Below are 19,736 nucleotides of genomic sequence, written 5' to 3' on the forward strand. Positions count from 1 at the left end.
TTATTTTGTTTGCAACAACTCTGGACTATTTATCATAAAATCTCTATCATTAAATATTTCTCCAGCTCCAGCTAGATTCAAAACATTGCTAAGAGTTTCTGAGAAATTGGATTCTCAGAGGAAACCTACTTCCAGATGTCATGGGACTACTGTTATGAGATCAACCCATTTATATGGGCAAACTGTGAGATTAACAAAAATGGTCTTTTATTTTTCTTCCATCTTTCAAACAGGAAAAACAACCAACCATCTGTAAAGGGAAAGAGAAACTCAAGATTAGGGCATAATAAACATAAATCAGTAGTCTGTTTTAGGAAGCAGGATGTGGGTGCGATGGGATGTTAGGGGACCAGGGATTTCAATTTTTTGTTCATACATTATTTTCCCCCCAAGCATGAGATATTTTTATAGTAAAAAAAAAAAACAATGAAGATTGTAATGTTTCCTTCTGAACCAAATGAGAAAACCTGAAACAATGACAGAGAGAGGGATTTTAATTCCTTCTCATCTGAATAAGGAGAGCTACAACCACCAAAAGAAGTTTGATTTGAAGTAAACTCCTCAGTGCGATTCTACTAATTTTTTTCCCAAAATACATTAGTATCCACCCCTCACTAAATAATGAACTGTCTACATGTTCTTATCTGGCAAGGAAAATCCAGGCTTATAAAAAGGGTCTATTTTCCTTAACTTGTGCTGGGACCTGGGAATGAAATAAGATCTGAGCTCTGCCTCTGGAATGTGGCCCAAAGAATGTGAGATTACACTAGAAAGACTCTTATTTGGTATCTGTCTTTTCAGACAGGGGAATAATCAAATTGGAAAAATGACTAAACATTTATAAGGACAACTAGATTTTACAAGCACCAGCTTCTCTAGATAAATTCATGTCACTGTGTGCTGTGCATATCATGGCCCAGAGCACTTAGAGACTGGAAGTAAAGCATATATTGGTATTTGAGGAGTCTTAGAGAACAAGCAATGCTGAATGTGTTGAGACAAGCAAATGCCATTCCATTTTCAGATTTCTGCAATTCTAACACCTATAAGTTTGATCTTGCCTCAGAAAAAGATCCTTTGTGAACCCCTAGAAAAAGACAGAACATAAGACCACTTAAACCAAGTTGTGTCAAAGAGCTAGATTATTGACCAATGAAAATGAATAGAACATGAATCTGGATTTCAGCAGGATAATTGAAAAGGACTCTCAACTTATGAAAAGAGTGCAGAAACGTGGACTGATTTCAATGACAAATGCCAAGATATGCTCATTTCCAATGACAGCTTCTTTCTTCATACATTTATAATAATCACTTGACCTCAGATGCAAGCTGAGACTCTGGATAAGAGATGTACTAGAGAGGAAGTTGAGCAGACAGCTTGGGGCAGATCCACTGGATAGTATTTTCTGCAGATACTCAAAGCATGTGGAGTTTTCTAGGGAGGAGGCACTATGGTTAACTCAGACTTAAGTTAAAGAGCCATATATCTGAAGTCAATATCAAATGTGAACCTGAAGAACTCTCTCTTCCATGCAATTGAGGTAAAGACATCAGCATTCCTGGGATAGGAATATGAACTTAGCAACAGGCATGCCAAGGCAAGGAGCAGGGGATATCAATATAGGGACCAAGAAATCATTTGAGCAGTTACAGAAGTATCCCCTACAGGAGGACAGATGCCCCCTCACCTCACTTACTCATAAAATCCCAGAAAATTTTCTGGTCAGGGCTGAGATATCTAACTTAGAGAATAGTATTTGATGACCTCATCACACAGACATGATCCAGGGGAAATACGGACTATAGTCAAAAGAGCAGAATGATTTCTCCACATACTGGGCAGGTTAGAAAATAACTAGGTCTTGACTTAGGTTCTGATCATGTCCTTTTTAAAGGAATATTGGATAATTGAAAAGTGTTTTGAAGAGAGCAACTATCCTGGGAATGGAACTGGAATTCAAATCACATCATGAAGAATGGAGGTATCTGGTCATAATTATCCCAGAGAAAATATCTTTGGGAGAAAGGAATGCCCCAGTGTAACTGAATATGGAAATATCTGTCTGCAGAAATATCTGTCTGCAGAAATATCTGTATGCAGACATATCTTCTGTTGGCCTTGTAGAATCAAGGAACAAGACCAATCTTGGGAGCTCTAAATGTTAATTTAGGCAAAAATATGTGAAAGCTCACTCTTGGAGCCGCCCAGAGAAGCAGTGTTTCCTTGGGAGATGGTCAAACAAACATAGATTCAAGTAAAAGTAATAGGAATGTCACAGAGTGATTGTGTAAATAAATGGCCAATTTATTGGCAAGATTCCTTAAGCTATAAGGATTTGATGAAGTCAATGATACTCAGGCATCATTGTCCTGAATTTTGACCAAGGCACCAGTCAGATTAGAAAACCTACTTCTCACAGTGGCTTTGTCTCTAATGTCATTCTTCTCTTTCCTCCTTCAAAAAGTTTAGCTGCTTTGAAGTTCATGCCATCAGATTTACCACCATTACCCTACCTTTTGGATAAATTATATCTTTCCCTTTCACAAGGTCTGCAGATCTAGAACTGTACTTTGAAGCTGCACTTAAGGCATCATGCCTAAGGAGATTAGTCCACACTTGTGCCTGATTTCAGTGACGAGATTCTGGACTTTGAGCTTATGGTATAATAATATGAGATCTGGGAGGACCCTAGGAAGGAGTGAATGCATTTAGTACGTGAATCACTAGGGGGCTAAAAAGCAGAGTGCAGTAGGCAACCTTTAAGATGACTTCCAATTATCCCCACCTCCTGGTATTCATGCCTTTGTGTAATCCCTTTCACTTGAGTGTGGGCTGGATTTCCTGACTTGTCTCTAATGAAGAGTACCATGAATGTGGTGGGATGTCATTTCCAAAATGAGGCTATAAAGGATGTGTGACTTTCGTACCATGTGCTCGTTGTCTCCCTCTTGGACCACTTGCTCTGGGAGAATCCAGCTGTTCGGCCATGAGGACTATCAGCCAGTGTATGGAGAAGCCCATGTGGCAAGAAAATGATATCTCTGGCCAACAGCCACATGAGTGGGCTTGGAAGTGTGTCCTTCCCTAGCCAAGCCCCAAAAGGACTGCAGCCCCAGCCAACACCTCAGCAACTGCCTCATAAGAGAATCTGAGCTAGACATGCCTAGCTAAGCCACACCTGGATTTCTAAATCACAGAAGCAGTGAGATAATCAATGTTTGTTGTTCTCTGCCACTAACTTTTGGAGTCATTTGTTATGCAGCAATAACTACTATAAAGAAACAGGTCATGTATCAAAATGCAATAAAACATTATTATTCTAAATTCTTAATAATTAGTCGATTTAATTCTTGATAAAAGTCATTCTTAAAAGCAATAGTGAAGGAGAAAAATAAATGGTGTGATTTTACATACTATATGTAAATTTTTAAATTTGTCCAAACTCTATGTATTGTCTAAATACTTCATAAATACTAGTCATTGTTTTATCTTTACATAAACAGTAACTCAAAGTGTACACAAGGTTATATCTGAGTAGGGACAAATGTAAATGTTTTGGAGCTGGAGAAGGGTACAAAAAGGACTTCAACTTTTTCAAAAATGTCTTATTTCAATTGTGGGTTTTTTGGGGGGAAGATCCAAAGTAGATATAAGAAAATGTCTGAGTGGTGGTTGTCTGTAATATTTTTCTCAAGACTTCCCTGTATTTTGCTCCCCTATCTGGGACATAAATAAAAATAAAGATTTAGTTATAAGCATGTTCAGGCTCTGCAGAACATTGTTTATAATAAGAGGTTCAGATGTTTTATGGACAAGTTCTAGCAAACCTAAAAGGATCTAATAAATGCTCAGTTATTTAAACTGTTGCCAAGTATAGGAAGAGATACACCTTTTCCCAAGACACCTTTTACACTTGCGGTGTTGAAAACGTGCAGTTTGCCTGTTGGCAGGTGGCCAGTGTAAAACACTTGCCAGTACAACAGAGAAATCCACAATTGGAAAGATAAAGAGAATAACACACATTTAACTGGGTCAAAAACTATTGCAAAATGAAATTTGAAATTCCAGCTATGTCAAGAATTCTGGTATTAGTAAGCAAATTGTTTAAGGAGATGTAATTTCTAAAACTTACAGTGTAAGAAATATTGTTGACAATTCTGTCCAGGACTGAGGTAAGATGCATCACGCTTTCCAGAGCCTCCTGCTTCTTCTGGCATCACTGAAATCTCCATGGAAGATGTGGGAGAGAGGATTTAAATGGGCTATCCATTAAAATGTCATTTCTAGAAGACATTCCATCTATGGTAATTCTTTTGCAGTATCAAGGTCCCTCTCTTCTTCCTGTTTTTAATTTCCTTTTTGGACTTCAGTTGCGAATAACTGAGTTAATTATATTCCTTATGGCACATTATCATTTTTTGTCCTTGCAAGGCCTCGGTCCTATTTTTTCTTTACGTATTTATATACAAATGAATTTAACTCCTGTTCTCCTTATGCCCCATTGTCTTCCTACAGGCAGCTATTTTATTCTGTTTGGAGTATATTCTCCACCAAAAAGCCTTCAAACTTCTTCCCCACTGCCGGCTCTCCTTGATCTCTAGCCTGCAGACCCATACTACAGATTTGGACATACCAGCCTCCAAAATCATGTGAGAAAATTCCTCTTATTACATCTCTTTATATCTATCCTACTGGTTCTGCTTCTCTGGAGAATCAGACCAAGAAAATACCTCATGGAAGGAATCACTGCTTGCTGCCTACCCACCCTCCTAGTAGTGGACACAGATTCCTTTAAAATCTATATGATCACAGAAATGTCACAGTGAGCATCTTCACCTGTGTTCCCTCATGGACCTGTGTAGGAATGTTTTGAGTTTCAGACCTAAATCATTTCACAGACCCAGAGACTTTGATGAAAGGGGAAGCCAGATCCCCTCGGAGAAGGATTTTACATCATTGCCACAGATACACTCTGCAAACCTCCTTGTAATCTTTCTCCAAAAGAAAACCAGTCCAACCATTTTTCAAATGTTTAGATTTGATAATTACATACAAGGAATACTCACTCAGATGTTATCTTAGACTGTTATTAAAACTGTCTCTTAAAATGTCAAAGACATAAGCAAACAACAAAAAATTTCTAATTTTACATTTTATTGAATTGGCCATTAGGTGAATGATCATTAAAACCAGTTTTAAGTGAATTAACCCTTAGCTATCTCGTTGCCCCAAACCTATGTTTATTTTAACCCGTGGCTTCCCTGGACCATTTCTGTCTTTGGCTTCCCAAGTCTGTTCACTGTGGGGAAACGAAGGCCACTCAACTCAAAAGAGCTTTTGGTGGTATAAAGGTTGGAAGCCAGGGGATTGTTTGCCCTTTCTCCCTTCCAGATTGAGCATCTATAATTGCAGACACCAGCCACCCTTGCAGACCAAGGGGAACCACTAACTTAGAGGACCCAAGGTCATCGTGTTCAAATGTGACCTGAAGGAAATCTATGAAGAGGTGTACTGAAAGGAATGAAAGCATTCTGAGAGTTTTATTCATTATGCTCCACCACTCACATTTTTATTAGCAGCAAAGGAGTCTTTTTAAAGACTTGGCTACATCAAAACAAAAGAGAGAGAGAGAAAAGAAATACTGGAGAGAAGTCTTTGCTGAGGTGAAATGAATTGACAACATGAGGAAATGTGAGCCATAGAGAGGACCATGCCTGCTGAAATGTCCTCCTTGGTAAAGAAAGATCTCTTAGTGGCTGAACAAGTCCGCTCATCAGTGCCTGGAGAGAATGTGGGGCTGGACTCAGAATGAAGTTAGCCCACAGATAGCATTTGTGCTCAGCAGGAAGAGGGCACCATAGGGTGGCTATGCACTTGTACATAGTGGCAGACCTCAAAGCAGCTGTGAAGGGTGAAGCGCTGCCTTACAGACGTTGGACTCATGGCTGGGTTGGCAGGAAGTTGGCGAGCAGGTGCTGGCTTTGCAGACACTTGGGGCAGTTGGTTGGAGACCATTGCAGCCACCGCCGGATGATTTGCCTAAACCTGTTACACAGCAAGCTGGTTGGCAGGAAGGTGGTGTGCAGCCACCTTGGTTGCAGGAAGTGGATCCATCCCAAGTTGGTTGGTTGGAAAGCACGGTGCCACAGGAAACTGGTTTACAAGGGTTCTTTACAGAACATGGGGGCTGGCAGTTAGCCACTGGCTGGCAGATGAAAGATATGGAAGGAGCTGGTTGGCAGCAAAGCGACCAGCCAGGGGACGATGTGTAGCATGTAGGATTGCAAGAACTGAACACACAAGCTGATGGCTGGCAGGGAACAGGCATGCAGGGAACCGATGGGCAAGTCTTGAAAATATAGCAGATGGGTTGGTAATAAGTTAATTTGCAGGTCTGATCTTCACCATTGATGTGTTGACATGAACCTGGTTGACAGCAAGTTAGCTGACATGGACTCGCTGCACAGATGGTTGGTGGGCAAGAATTTTCAGCACAGGAATTTACCTCAGAGCAGGATGGCTGTTGGGACCTAGCATCACAGGAGACCAATTGGCCACAAGCTGATCTGGACACAAGGACAGGTTCTTGGCAGGAGCTTTGCTGGTCGAGGATGGCTTCACAGCAATTTGCCTGACAACTGGTGGGTTCCAAGTAGGAGGGTTCCAAATAAGGAGACTGACCAGTTCCAGATTCATAGCAGGCTGTGCGGGAGCAAATGGGTTGGCAGGCAAAACCAACACAAGAAGTTGCCGGAAGGCAGGTAGGTTGGCAGCAAGCAGGTTCACAGCCACTTGGTGCACTGCTGGATGGCTGACAGTTTTCTTGGCAGGTGACCAGCTGCCAAGTTCTGCTCCGGCAGGAACTAGGCAAACAGATACCGTTTTGGAAACGGCCACCATTTGAGCATGTGAAGGTGGGCCCAGCTGGAATGGCCGTGGTGGTTCTGGGGCAGCAGCTGTCCACCATGGTGCTGATGTGAAGCTCGCTAGGGAGTTGCAAACTCAGTATACCTGGGTGTGAAAGATATCTCTTATAGGGGCTTTTATAGCTCTTCGGGGGTGTTGGTATGACTTAGAGCATCTTTCCTTGTTATTGTTTCTACTCATTTGTATACAAACATCTGATTAGTAGGCTTCAGGAGCCTGGAAGATGTCCCCAGTTTAAAAACTTGTCTGTTGAGTTGAGAGTTTTCTTTGCCGAGTTTGGATTCGTTGATGCTGCTCCTGCTCTGGAATGAGCTGTCTTTTTTACAGGTTGCTCTCCAGCCTCCCTGATGTGGGCCTTTCCCTGTGCTAACCTCTCATCAGAAGGCCTCAGCCCAGCCAAAGCAACCTGCTCTTCCACCAGGAATGCAGTTCTGCACCATTTAGACAATCAGGAAATGAAGCCTTGACCCAATTGAAAGAGGGCAATGTCTGAGATGGTGAGCCAGGCAGTACATCCCAAGGACACTTCAGTGTCTCCACCTCTTTCTAAAACCTTCCCATTTGGCTTTCCTGAAACCCAACTTTATTAGTAAACTAATAATACTAATACTAATACTAATACTAATACTAATACTAATACTAATGGCTTCCATTCCATTTATAGCATACTTATTATATACCAAGCCCTTGACTGCATTTTTCATTGAATCTTCGCAATGGTCCTCATTAGTAGCTGCAATTCTCACTGCTATCTTAGAGGTAGCAAAACTAACTCAGAGAGTTTAAATCCTATTTCTCCAAATTATGCAAGTAATAAGAGGTTGAAACAAGATCCAAACCTAGTTGGGACTGACCCCCAAACCTCAGATTGTAATCACCTATTAGACCTCCTGACTTTGGAGTGGAGGAGAAAGACTGTGATATAGTGATTGAAGACTGACCTTAGTACAACAGTGCACTAGCTAGTGGGCAGGTGGCCAGGCCCCTTGCTGGGGACCATTTGCCCGTTAGTGACTAGAGTCATCAACTAGATTAAACTGGTATGAATACTTACCTCCACTTATCCATACACCCAAATACATTCTTTTAATTTGGAAATTTTAATAACTGCAAAGTATTTTCCCAAGGATTAAATCAGCCTCTTCCAAGAGGGACTTATGAGGTGCTGGTTGTACTGATTCTTCCCGTCTTTTTCTAGATTTGTCAAGGCTCTGCATTACTGGCCAACTTCAGCAACCCACATCATTCCCTGTCCTGACCTGGTTCACACCAGAAATTCATGACAGAATAGAAAGATCATGGCCTTGGGATCCCAATAGGGTAGAGTCTCATTTCTGGGCTCTGCTACTAACGCTTTCCACAGGACAAAATGACTCATTACCCAAGGGTGCAAAGTACCAAGAGTTTACCAACTAACTGCATTGCTGTTGTTCAAGTTATTTTTACTCTTTTTTTAGTCTATTTATTATTTATTTTGAGAGAGCAAGTGGGGGAGGGGAAGAGAGAGAGGGAGAGAGAAAATCCCAAGCAGGCTCCCCACTATCAGCACAGAGCCTGACACAGGGCTCAAATTCATGAACCATGAGATCATGATCTGGGAAATCCTCACCCTTGTCATTAAAATGCCTTTTTTTTTTAACCATTGCTTTTTGTGTTACTGCCCCGATCACTCCTTTTGCCATCCAACTCATCACTAATCATTTTGGCACCTTGCAAACTGCAAAGATCACTGCACTGTTTTATTCCTGAAGGTCTACATCCCAAAGCTCTCCATCTTTCAGGAGAAATACTTCTGGTCTTACCAAATAGATCAGATAATGGGAACATGAATATATTTGAGAAGCCATGTCAACTTCGCTCTGAAAAAGGTACCAATGTCCTGTGCTCATTCATACCACTTTTATTGTTTTTAAAGTAATCGATTTTAACATCCATCTTTCTCTGATTCTGCTCTTGCCTTTTTTTCTCCTAAAGAAACTTCTCAATAGGTTGGTACAAGGTACAAACTTTCAGTTATAAGATGAATAAGGTCTGAGGATCTAATATATAACATAGTGACTCTAGTTAATAACACTGTATTACATAATCGAAATTTGCTAAGAGAACTTAAATGTTCTCACATCCCCAGAAATATGAGGTGATGGATGTGTTAGTTGATTAGATAGGAGGATTCTTTTCACAATGTATGTGTGTATCAAATCATCACAATGTACACTTTAAATATCTTGCAATTTTGTCAGTTATACCTCAATAAAGATGAAAAAAAGGTATCTCTCAATAGGGAGACCTTTCACTTTGCTATGGCAAGGCACTAAAGACATCGAATGTATCACCAAGGGCTGTTGTGATCACACCAAGAGACATGGTGATGTATAAAAAACACAAACTTTGGACTGAACCGTATGTTCTGTATGTTATTTGTATGTTACATGCATTTATGCTGTATGTTACTCTTGTATGTTACTTTCTAGCTGTGACTGTCCTGGATTTTGTGTTTAGCATTCCCCTGTGAATATACATAAAGTATATATGTGTAAGTGTGTATACATGTGCATATGTATACATGTGTGTATACTCATACATGTGTGTGTGCATGTATGTGTGTGTGTTGTTTTTCAGCTTTAAATATATATGTGGTCTGGAGGCTTGTTTGTATCAACTCTACACTGGTCAGGTTCACCCCTGTTTTACATATGGCCATTGTCTAGTTCTCATTGCAGCATAGTATTTATTGAGTGACTACACCACAATGTTCTTGTCTCTGTTGATGGGCCCTTGGATTGTTTGTCACTCATATTCTTCATCTTGTAAAATAGAGAGAAAAGCATCTTATTTTACAGAACTGCTATGATTTGCATGAAACACTGGGTCTGTGCTTGGGACAGAGATTTTAAAGCCCTGGCCAACTCCTCTCTTGACTCTGGAAGGAGATGGAGATAAATCTCAATAGGCTGACGAGACAGTACCCCTGACAGCAACATGCAGGATAAGTTCCACCTTTGAGATTCTCCCTCTGCTGCTGTCTCACCCAGAAGTTCTCAAACAGGGTTGATTTTTGCCCCTCATCCCCAGGGGTGTTTGCCAATGTCTGGAGACATTTTTGGTTGCCACACTCAGGGGATGCTACCAGCATTTAGTTGGTGGAGTCCAGAGATGCTGCTTAATATCTTACAATGTTAAAGAATGATGCCCACAAGGAAGAATTATTTAGCCCAAAATATCAATAGCACTGAAGTTCAGAAACCCTGCTCTACCCCCTCTTGTGCTTAGGTTAGCCCAAGATGCACCTTGAGGACTAGACATAGCCCCTCATTCTGTGCCCTAAGAGACTACTCCGAAGAGACTCTGTCCTTAGGATTGTAAGAGGCTGTGTATGAAGTTTACACAAGGATTGTGCCTTACAGAGACTAGGAGAATATAAATAAAGCTCTTGCACAAAAAAAAAAAAATCCACGTTGTCTTTCTTATTGTACATGTGACCTCCCACTTATTTTCATTCCACTGTGAACCCCAAAGTCAACTGGCTTGCTCCCCAGTTTCCCTATATCCAAGTCCATGCCCCTCCATTCATTTCTCTACACCAAGGCCAGAGGGACATTCCAAAACCAAGTGTTCTTCATGTCACTGCTCTACATATGGCCTCCCAGTGCCTTCATGTCAACCGTGCACCAAACGAAAATGCCTCTGTATAGATTACAAGGCCCAATGGGTTCAAGTCACTACTGTCTACTAACTGACCTTAGAGCTCACCATGCCTCTAAACACACCTCTGCCCAAGCCTCACTAACGAACAGTGTGCTCACAAGCCCCATTCGTGTATATGTTTCCTCTGCCTGAAAAGCTCTTCCTTTCTGATTTTGACCTGGTCCATTCTTATTTGTGCTGAAAGACCCAGCTTCAACTTCACATTCCCCAAGAATTCTTTCCTATCTCTCCCCATACCCTGCTGAGTTCAGACTGCCCTGTGCTTGCCTCTGTCCCAGTACTTAGCACAACAGAACGCAGTAATTGTCTCTCTGCCTATCTGTCTCTCCCCATCCCCACTCCAACAGTGAGCTCCCTTAGAGCAAAGGCTGCCTTCTCAGTCCTACGGCCTACCACAGTCCCCAGCCAACAGCTGTCTAATGAAGCGTGTTGGAAGGATGGATGGATGAGTGGATGAAGTTGCTGTCAAAATAAGTTAGCTGATGAGAATATGAATATTAACAACAGCACAATGAGAATAACATGCCACTTCAACTTAGCCACTTTATTGGACAGTGAAATATCTTTTTCTCATGGAAGAAGTCCCCAAGGAACATGAGCACACCCAGCAATGGAACACAGGCATGAGGACAGAAAAAAACCTAACGCTGGGAAAGAGACTCCAGATGATGTGGCGAAGCAGCTCTTCTCAGCTTGATGGCAGCAGCGGGCAGGAGCTCAGGATGATCCCCCTCTCAGTGCCCAGGGGCCTGCATTGGACCATTAGGATACTGAAATTTCTGATGAGTTTTTTGAAGTGTAAGAAGATGGTGAGTGATGGTGAAGAAAGATTCTAAGTCGTTGTGAGCTTTGGGGAGGGCAGTCGAGGTTTCTCTCCAGCTGGAGGTTTGCTTTGCAGGAATTGGTGGGCTGAGGCCAGATCAGCGGTCGGCAGGCTTGGTGGCAGTAGGCGGGGTGGCTTCAGCCTCACGGGTGGTTGGGCTGGTGGGTTTGGCCTCAGTGGGCTGGCAGGGACTGGAATCTGAGACCTCAGCCTTGCAGGTCGTTGAGTCAGTGCAATCTGGTTGGCTGGAAGTGGACTTTTTGCAATCTCGTTTACAGGAGTCAGCACAAGGCAGGCGGGAGCAGACCGGACGGTAAGACAGTGAAGTGACACAGGCTGGTCGGCGCAGGATGGAGTGGCATGGGCGGTAGCAGGCAGGGCGATAGGAGATGGATGTCACATACGGCTGCCTGTAAGTAATGTGTCCAGAGCAGATTGGGCGACAGATTGGACGACAGATTGGGCGGTAAGGAACCGAAGGAGAGCAAGTCTGTTTGCAGGAGCTGGGTATGTAGAAAGTCCTAGAGCAAGTTGGCTGGCAGATGGCAGATGCAGAAGACCCTGGGCGGCAGCAGAGAGGTTGGCAGGAGGTAGATGGGCAGGAAGCGGGCTCACAGCAGACGGACCGACAGCGCTTGACTACGTAGCAAGTAGGTTGGCATGGACTAGGTGCACAGATACTTGCTGAGCAGGGGCTGGGCTCAGAGCAGACGGGTTGGCAGATGCTGGAGACACAACAAGAGGGCTCTTGGCAAGTGCTCGAGACACAAGGCGGCTCACAAGGGCTTGGGACACAGCAGACAGGACGAAGGCACACAGGCTCACAGACCAGGGCCACACAGCGAGCTGGCTGGCAGTTGCCGGGCTCTGAGCAAGATGGCTCACAAGGACTGGAGTCACAGCAGATAGCCTGACAGCTATTAGCCACAGAGCAGACAGATGGACAGCAGCTAGGCGTGGGGCACACTGGCTGACAGACAGGCTCACAGACCACTGGTTGGCAGGAACTAGGCACAGTGCAGACAGCTGAACAGCAGCTGGGCTCACAGATGACTGGCTGGCAGCAGCTGGGCTCACAGATGATGGACTGGCAGGGAGTGGGTACACAGAGGACCGGCTGGCAGGAATGGGTCTCACAGCACACAGGCTGGGCACAGCTGCTCACAGGACAGGAAGGCTCACAAATGGTGGCCTCACAGCACACAGGTTGGGCACAGGCGGGCTTACAGATGGTGGCTTCATAGCACACAGGCTGGGCACAGCTATTCACAGAACAGGCAGGCTCACAGATGGTGGCCTCACAGCACACAGGCTGGGCACAGGCAGGCTCACAGATGGTGGCCTCACAGCACAAAGGCTGGGCACAGCTACTCACAGGACAGGCGGGCTCACAGATGGTGGCCTCACAGCACAAAGGCTGGGCACAGCTACTCACAGCACAGGCGGGCTCACAGATGGTGGCCTCACAGCACACAGGCTGGGTACAGCTGCTCACAGGACAGGAAGGCTCACAAATGGTGGCCTCACAGCACACAGGCTGGGCACAGCTACTCACAACACAGGGGGGCTCACAGATGGTGGCCTCACAGCACACAGGCTGGGCACAGCTGCTCACAGAACAGGCGGGCTGACAGCACTGTGGGCCACAGCTAGATGACCCACAGCTATCTTGGCAGGTCACCAGTTGCCATGTCTGGCTCCGGCAGGAACTGGGCAAGCAGACAGGCCCTCCACAGCTCACCTCAGTGGAGCAGAGAGAGATGCCTGGCACAGATGGGCATTTCCTAGAACAGCAGTTTCCAGACATGGTGGTGGTGCCTCTGCTCCTTGTGAGTGCTGAGAGGGGTGCTGCCTGACTGGGACAGCTCTCCCAAGCCCTCACTTTTATACCAACTCACTGGCATGTGCTGTTTGGAGACCCTGCGTCTTTTCCTCATTGCTGTTTGGGCCGGTTTTCAGAGGAACATCTTATTATGCCAAGGTTTGTTGATCTGGAAGTTGTTTATCTACCCATAAAGAAGCTGTTTGTTTATTGACTTGCTAAATTTGGAATCTTCGGCGCAACAGATCATCTTGGCATAAGCCTCGTGGCCTTCAAACCGAATGATCTGTGTTTCTGAGTGGCAGGAACAGGGGAAGAAGAGAGGAACTTATAATTTATCCATCTTCTAGTCCTCTGTACCAAGCCGTGGGGAGAGGGGGAGTCATTAGGGATGTCCACATGAATAGGACCTACTCACTCCTTCCCACATATCTCATTCTCTGGTGGGCAGACAAGCATGCAGGCAAACTCATTGCAGTGCCATGGTAAGGTCAACAATAGACATATAGGGATTAGTAGAGGAGAGCAATGGTGAGCTCTGTGGGAGAAGGGATGTCTGGGCTGGATTTTAAATGACTATGCTTTGCAGAAATGGTCTTATTTAAAACCATCAGCAATCCCCCAAGATAAGAACTTGTCTCTTCCCATTATAGGTAAAGAAAAGGAAAGGTGGTTGAAATTGGAAAGCTTAAGTCACTTGCTAAAGATCCCACTCAGCTTGCCCCCTAATCTAGGGATGCTCTCCTTCCTCCTCACCATTCTGTTTGGTCTGACCTTTCTCACAAGACTTTGTCAAAGCTGCATGTCATAGGCTCAGCCAACTGTGCTGCCCTCCGTCCTGTTCTATGAACGGTCCTGTCCCAGACCACTGGCTCTACTTGTCTCCAGAAAGTACTTGATCTTGCCTCTATGCTTCTCCTCCCTGTTTTCCCCCCACCCACTTATACCTCAAGCATTCAGTGGCCCTCCAGACTCTCTCTTGCTTTTGGTGATTTAATAGCTCCTAAAAGAAAGACACTTCCAAAACCCAAAGGATAAAGAGGAAAGGCCAGAGATCTTTTGCAAAGACATTGTGAACAAAAGCAAAGAATACAGATGCTTTCTCAAAGTGTGTCAATGCTACTACCTGAGACAGACATAAGATGAGAAACAAACCCTAGGTTTCTTTTCTTTAATGTTTATTTATGTATTTTGAGAGAGAGAGAGAGAGAGAGAGAGAGAGAGAACAAGCAGGGGAGGGGCAGAGAGAGAGGGTGAGAAAAAGAATCCCAAGTAGGGCTCGATCTCATGAACCATGAGATCATGACCTGAGCCAAAATCAAGAGTCGTATGCTTAACTGACTAAGCCACGAAGCACCCCAAGAATCCTAGGTTTCTAAACACCAAGGCCTGACACCCTTGTTCAGTAAAGGCCCAGCTCCACAACGCATTTTCAACATCAATGCAAAATCCAGGCTCTCCTTTAGAAAAGCTGAACCATCATGCCATCCATTCATCATCTCTCCCTTCATTCATTAATTTATGCAATTACTCAATTTCTCTTTTATTCATCCATTCGATTCAGCCATCATCAGGCTCTGTGAGAGGGCTACAAAAAGAATGAGTTGCAATTCCTGCCTCAAGGAGTCCGAGTTTAGGAGAGAGACAGATCCATCCATAGCAATTATGGTAAAGTATACGTACAAGTGCTATGACAGATGGCTGCACTGGTCCTATGGGGGCAGCCGGGAGAAACACCCACAAGATTTTTGGGAAATTAGACAAGGCTGATCAAAAGCATTATACGTTTGGGGAGCAGTAAATTGTTCCATAGCCAGGATGGAAGATTCAGGGGACAGGAAGGAACAACAATGGTACTAAAAGGGTTACTAGCACTCTACCATGAAAGCCCTTGTGGACCACGACAAGTAGTTGGATTTTATACTGACATGGGGGTATTTTAAACAAGGGAACAACTTGGCCAAGTTTGCTCTTTGGAAAGGCATCTCTGGCTATGGCAAAGGTATTGGAGAAGGAGGGCAAGTCTGGAGCCCAGGAGACCATCAGCGTTCTGGAGCAGTTACTCAAAAGTTTCCTGGTGACAACCTGAACTGGGCAGTGTCATGGGACTGGAGCAATATGAGAGGTTTTATGGAGGTAGAATCTATAGAATCCAGTGGTTGAAAGTGGAAGATTAGGAACAAGAAGTGTCATCCTTGAGATTTAGCTCTCAGGCAGTTGGAAAAGAAGACTTTGTGGACAACAGTCTTGCAGTGGGTAAGGCAGAGAAGGAGCCCCCAAGATCCTGATCTCCACCTTTCCAGTTTGTCTATGCATTTCATCTTCCTCAGCTAAGCCAGCAATGCAATTCACATGGAGATGGCCTTCCTCCCACAAGTCCCTCATAAACTCTCTCAGGTGAGAAATTTAATGTGGCATCACCTGTTATTATGCCATATAGTCCTCCCAAAGAATCCTTCCCTGCTAAGTGGAATTAGCAGAACTTTTAACAATCTACACATTTCTACTCTGTTCTTTTTTAAAAGTTTATTTATTTTTCAGAGAGAGAAAAAGAGAGAGCATGCATGAGCGGGGAGAGGGGAGGGGCAGACAGGGGGACAGAGGATCCAAAGCTGACTCTGTGCTGATAGCAGAGAGCCTGATGCAGGGCTTGAACTCACAAACCATGACATCATGATCTGAGCCAAGTCAGAAGCTCAACTGACTGAGCCACCCAGGTGCCCCTCTACTTTATTCTTATAGCTTTCATCTCCCTTGACGTTATATAAGTACCAAAGGGCAAGGATTTTGTGTATTCACTGATATATATCCAGCACCCAGAACAATGTTTGAAACATAGGCAGTTTACAATTAATATTTATTGATAAATGAATGAGGACCTCTGCGGGCAGCTAAGAAAGGCAGCGATTTGTCAGTAATTCAAAGAAATCACTTCCCTGCTCTCACCCATCCGGGAAGCCATATCATAAGCAATAGAAGAATCAGATGCTCTGAATCACAACTGCTCAATGCAGACCTACTGGCCTCTTGGCAATTTTGTACTGTTGACACACTCATGCTCTGGCTGTGGTTTGGTCCTGGGAGTTAAAGAGTTAGTTCTTAGGAGGCCAATTCCAACCAGCGCAAAGAATGACCTACATAGTAAGTCTGAAACTGAGCCAGGGCAGACTCAAAGTTTGAAGTCTCTCCCAAGTAAAACACTAGTAGTATTGCTGGACTTTTAAATGAAACAAAAAAAATGAAAACACAATGAGCTACCACTCTATAGCTGCTAGAATGGCTAAAAATAAAAAAGATGTACCATATCAAGCGTTACCAAGGACGTGCCACAACTGGAAATCTCAGACACAGCTGGTGGCAAAACAGTCACAAAACAGTTGGGTAGCTTTTTCATGAGGTTAAACATTGCCACACTATTTATCCAGCGATCCAACACCTAGGTATTTATCTAAAATAAATGAAAACATATGTCCACAAGAAAATTTATACATGAATGTTCATAGCAGCTTTATTCATAATAGCCCAAAACTGGAGACAAGCCAAATTCCCATCAGTAGATGAATATTTTTTTCATGTCCTTTATTCATGCAATGCAATACTATTTAACAAATAGGAATGAACTTTGATATCTGCAACAAGGATAAATATAAATAATGTTATTCTAAGTGGAAGAGTTCACACTGCATGATTTCATTTATATGAGATTCTAGAAGTGGCAAAAGGTTGATGGTTGCCTGAGTCTTGGGTCAGGGGTGGGGAGGATTTCCTGCAAATGAGGCACTGGGGAATTTGAGGGATGATAGAAAGTTTTATACCGTGAGTGCGGTGGTGGCTACTTGAGTATATACGATTGGCAAATCTCATCAAACTGTATACTATAATTAGGTGCACTTTATTATATATAAATTATACCCTTAAAAAGTTGGCTTATAAAAAAAATTAAGGTAAAAAAAGTAAAAATAACATCTCAGTTTTATTTGTAAATATGCTTAAAAGGAGTCTGGAAACATATATGTCAGTGATAAATGCTGAAGTTGAGAATCCAGGTGGCTATTATTGCTTCTTCAGATTTTTCTGCATTTTTTCGTATTTTTAGAGATCATTGCCATGCTTAATGGCATGTATCTTAAATACAGAGAACAAACTGGGGGCTGCTGGAGGGAAGGTGGTGGGGGATGGGTTCAATGAGTGATGGGCATTAAGGAGGGTACTTTTTGGGATGAGCACTGGGTGTTATATGTAAGAGATGAATCACTGGGTTCCACTCCTGAACCCAAGACTACATTGTACGTTAACTAACTTGAATTTAAAAAAATATTTTTTCTTGTTTGTTGAATGAAACACTGCTTTGTAGGAATAAAAATAAATATTGTTCTTCCAAGACAAGAGCAGAATTAGCTTTATTCCACATGTAGCTTAAGATCACATTCAGCAAGAAGGGTGCCTGGGTGGCTCAGTCGGTTAAGGATTCGGTTAAGACTTCGGCTCAGGTCCATGATCTCACTGCTCGTGAGTTCGAGCCCTGCATCGGGCTCTGTGCTGACAGCTCAGAGCCTGGAGCCGGCTTCAGATTCTGTCTCCGTCTCTCTGCACCTTCCTACTTGCACTCGTGCGCGCTCTCTCTCTCTAAAATATAAAATAAAATATAAAAATTTTTAAAAAAAGATCATGTTCAGCAAAAAGTTGAATCAACTATTTTTTAAATTTTAACCTTCCGACTGGACCCACACACACCTGGCTCAGGCCCCACCTGGCAGATGTACATTCACCCCTTGCATCCCTGGGACTCAAGCAGAAGTACAGTTGGTCTCAGGACAGGAAAACCTAACCCAGAAGAGGCAGACTTTGCCGAAGCATTTTGGCTAGAAGAAAGGACTGGAGTTCCCAGAACATCCATAGGCACCATGTTCACGAAGTTTTGCCACAGGACTCTCTTCCGTTCTGAATCAAGCTTGTTTCACCAAAGCCTCTTCCCCTGACTTTGCAAGAAAGTTCTGACCAAACCTGAAGCCTTCCTGCAGAACCATTCTAGGAGAGCCATAATGCTGAAGGAAGCCATGCCCCTTGCTCAAGAGTAAACCCTGGCCAACCTCAGCACTTACCCATTTACTGCATTTTAAAAATGCAAGTCCTGGCTGGGGCTGCCTCCCTAAAGCTAATGGACAAGTTCTCTCATGGTGAAGCCTAAGAATCTGTATTTTTAAAAGCCCCCCGCCCCAAGTGAAATCTCATGCAGCACATGGAAATTTTATTTTACACCTAGGGTTCTTGTTAAAAACACGGATCAGCGGGCCACTCCCCTGTGGATTCTGACTCTGCCTGTCTGGGGGTGGGGGAGAAGGTGGGGGAGCTCCAGAATCTCCATTTTAACTAGTCCCCAGGTGATTCTGATGCAAGTGGTCCACAAACCACATTTCAAAACCCTGACTGTGGATGCCAGAGTAAATTTTCCTGGCCCGGTGCCCAAGAGGGAGCCAAGGAAGAGGCGGGAGAACTAATTTGGTTACGCCAGCAAGCTCGAATTTATTAAGAAGTTAACAAAGAAATCTTCGCACCAAAAAGCAGCAGAGAGCTGAGGAGAAGGGTCAGTCCCAAAGCCACCTTGAGTCAGAGGATGCCTTATAGTGACAAGACATGTGAGTCCATGAAAATAAAGCCATGGGGATTCACCCTGTGAGCTTCGGGATCACTTTGGATGGGAACCAGTTTCCATCTCTCACCAGCATATGGCTCTTGTGCTCGGGGCCTTGAAACACCAGGGCAGGCGCTGGAGAACAAGCCCTCGTCTACCAATAACACGGAGGCAGGATGCTGTCTTGGATGCGGGGAAGGTCCCGGAGACGAGGGGTCCCCACGTGCAGCAGGTGCAGGCTTTGCTTGGGCCACCTCCGCGGAGAAGACAGGGGGCTTCACTTCGTCTCGCAAACGGGCGTGGGCTGGCAGCAGACGGGGCCGCAGCACCCGGACGAGCCGCAGCAGCTGGACCCGCAGCAGCTGGACCCGCAGCCCCCGCAGCCCGAGCCGCAGCCGCTGCCGCTGCCGCAGCAGTCGCTCCCGCAGCAGCCGCTCCCGCAACCTCCGCAGCCCGAGCTCCCGCAGCCCGAGCCCCCGCAGCCGCAGCAGGACCCGCAGCAGCCGCAGCAGGACCCGCAGCAGCCGCAGCAGGCGGGCTGGCAGCAGCACACTTCACAGCAGTCTTGATCTTGAGGGCAGCAGGTGAAGCAGTCCCCCGGGCAGCACCCCATGGTCCCGGCTGGTCAGGTGGCAGGTCAGGAGCGCGGCCGGAGTTCCCCACGTCTGACGGTGGCCAGCGGCCAGCAGCTTTTATAGCCCCTCACCGGAGGGTGTTGGCACAGGGGACAGGATGTTTCCTTTGTTATTATTTATGCCAGTTTCCATAAGAACGTCTCATTAGCTGCCTGTTTATTTTCCAGCCCTGAGTACCTCAACTCATAA

The 19,736-nt window shown here is 44.5% G+C and overlaps 3 protein-coding genes across 3 annotated transcripts; all 3 read right to left on the reverse strand.

Moving 5' to 3' along the window:
* Nucleotides 1-5,896: 5,896 nt before the first annotated feature.
* KRTAP29-1 (keratin associated like protein 29-1) lies at nucleotides 5,897-6,970 on the reverse strand. Its single transcript, XM_007087703.2, has one exon. The coding sequence runs from the start codon at nucleotides 6,968-6,970 to the stop codon at nucleotides 5,897-5,899; it is 1,074 nt and encodes a 357-aa protein (XP_007087765.2).
* A 4,585-nt stretch (nucleotides 6,971-11,555) lies between these two features.
* LOC102949721 (keratin-associated protein 16-1) lies at nucleotides 11,556-13,265 on the reverse strand. Its single transcript, XM_042965667.1, has 2 exons — nucleotides 12,861-13,265; nucleotides 11,556-12,650 (listed from the first exon to the last, which is right to left on the reverse strand). Exons 1-2 carry the CDS (start codon nucleotides 13,263-13,265, stop codon nucleotides 11,556-11,558), a joined length of 1,500 nt encoding a protein of 499 aa, XP_042821601.1.
* Nucleotides 13,266-19,189: 5,924 nt separating this feature from the next.
* Nucleotides 19,190-19,525, reverse strand: LOC122233490 (keratin-associated protein 17-1). Its single transcript, XM_042965895.1, has one exon. The coding sequence runs from the start codon at nucleotides 19,523-19,525 to the stop codon at nucleotides 19,190-19,192; it is 336 nt and encodes a 111-aa protein (XP_042821829.1).
* Nucleotides 19,526-19,736: the final 211 nt, after the last annotated feature.

Source organism: Panthera tigris, chromosome E1 (assembly GCF_018350195.1).
Source record: "Panthera tigris isolate Pti1 chromosome E1, P.tigris_Pti1_mat1.1, whole genome shotgun sequence".
NCBI lineage: Eukaryota > Metazoa > Chordata > Mammalia > Carnivora > Felidae > Panthera > Panthera tigris.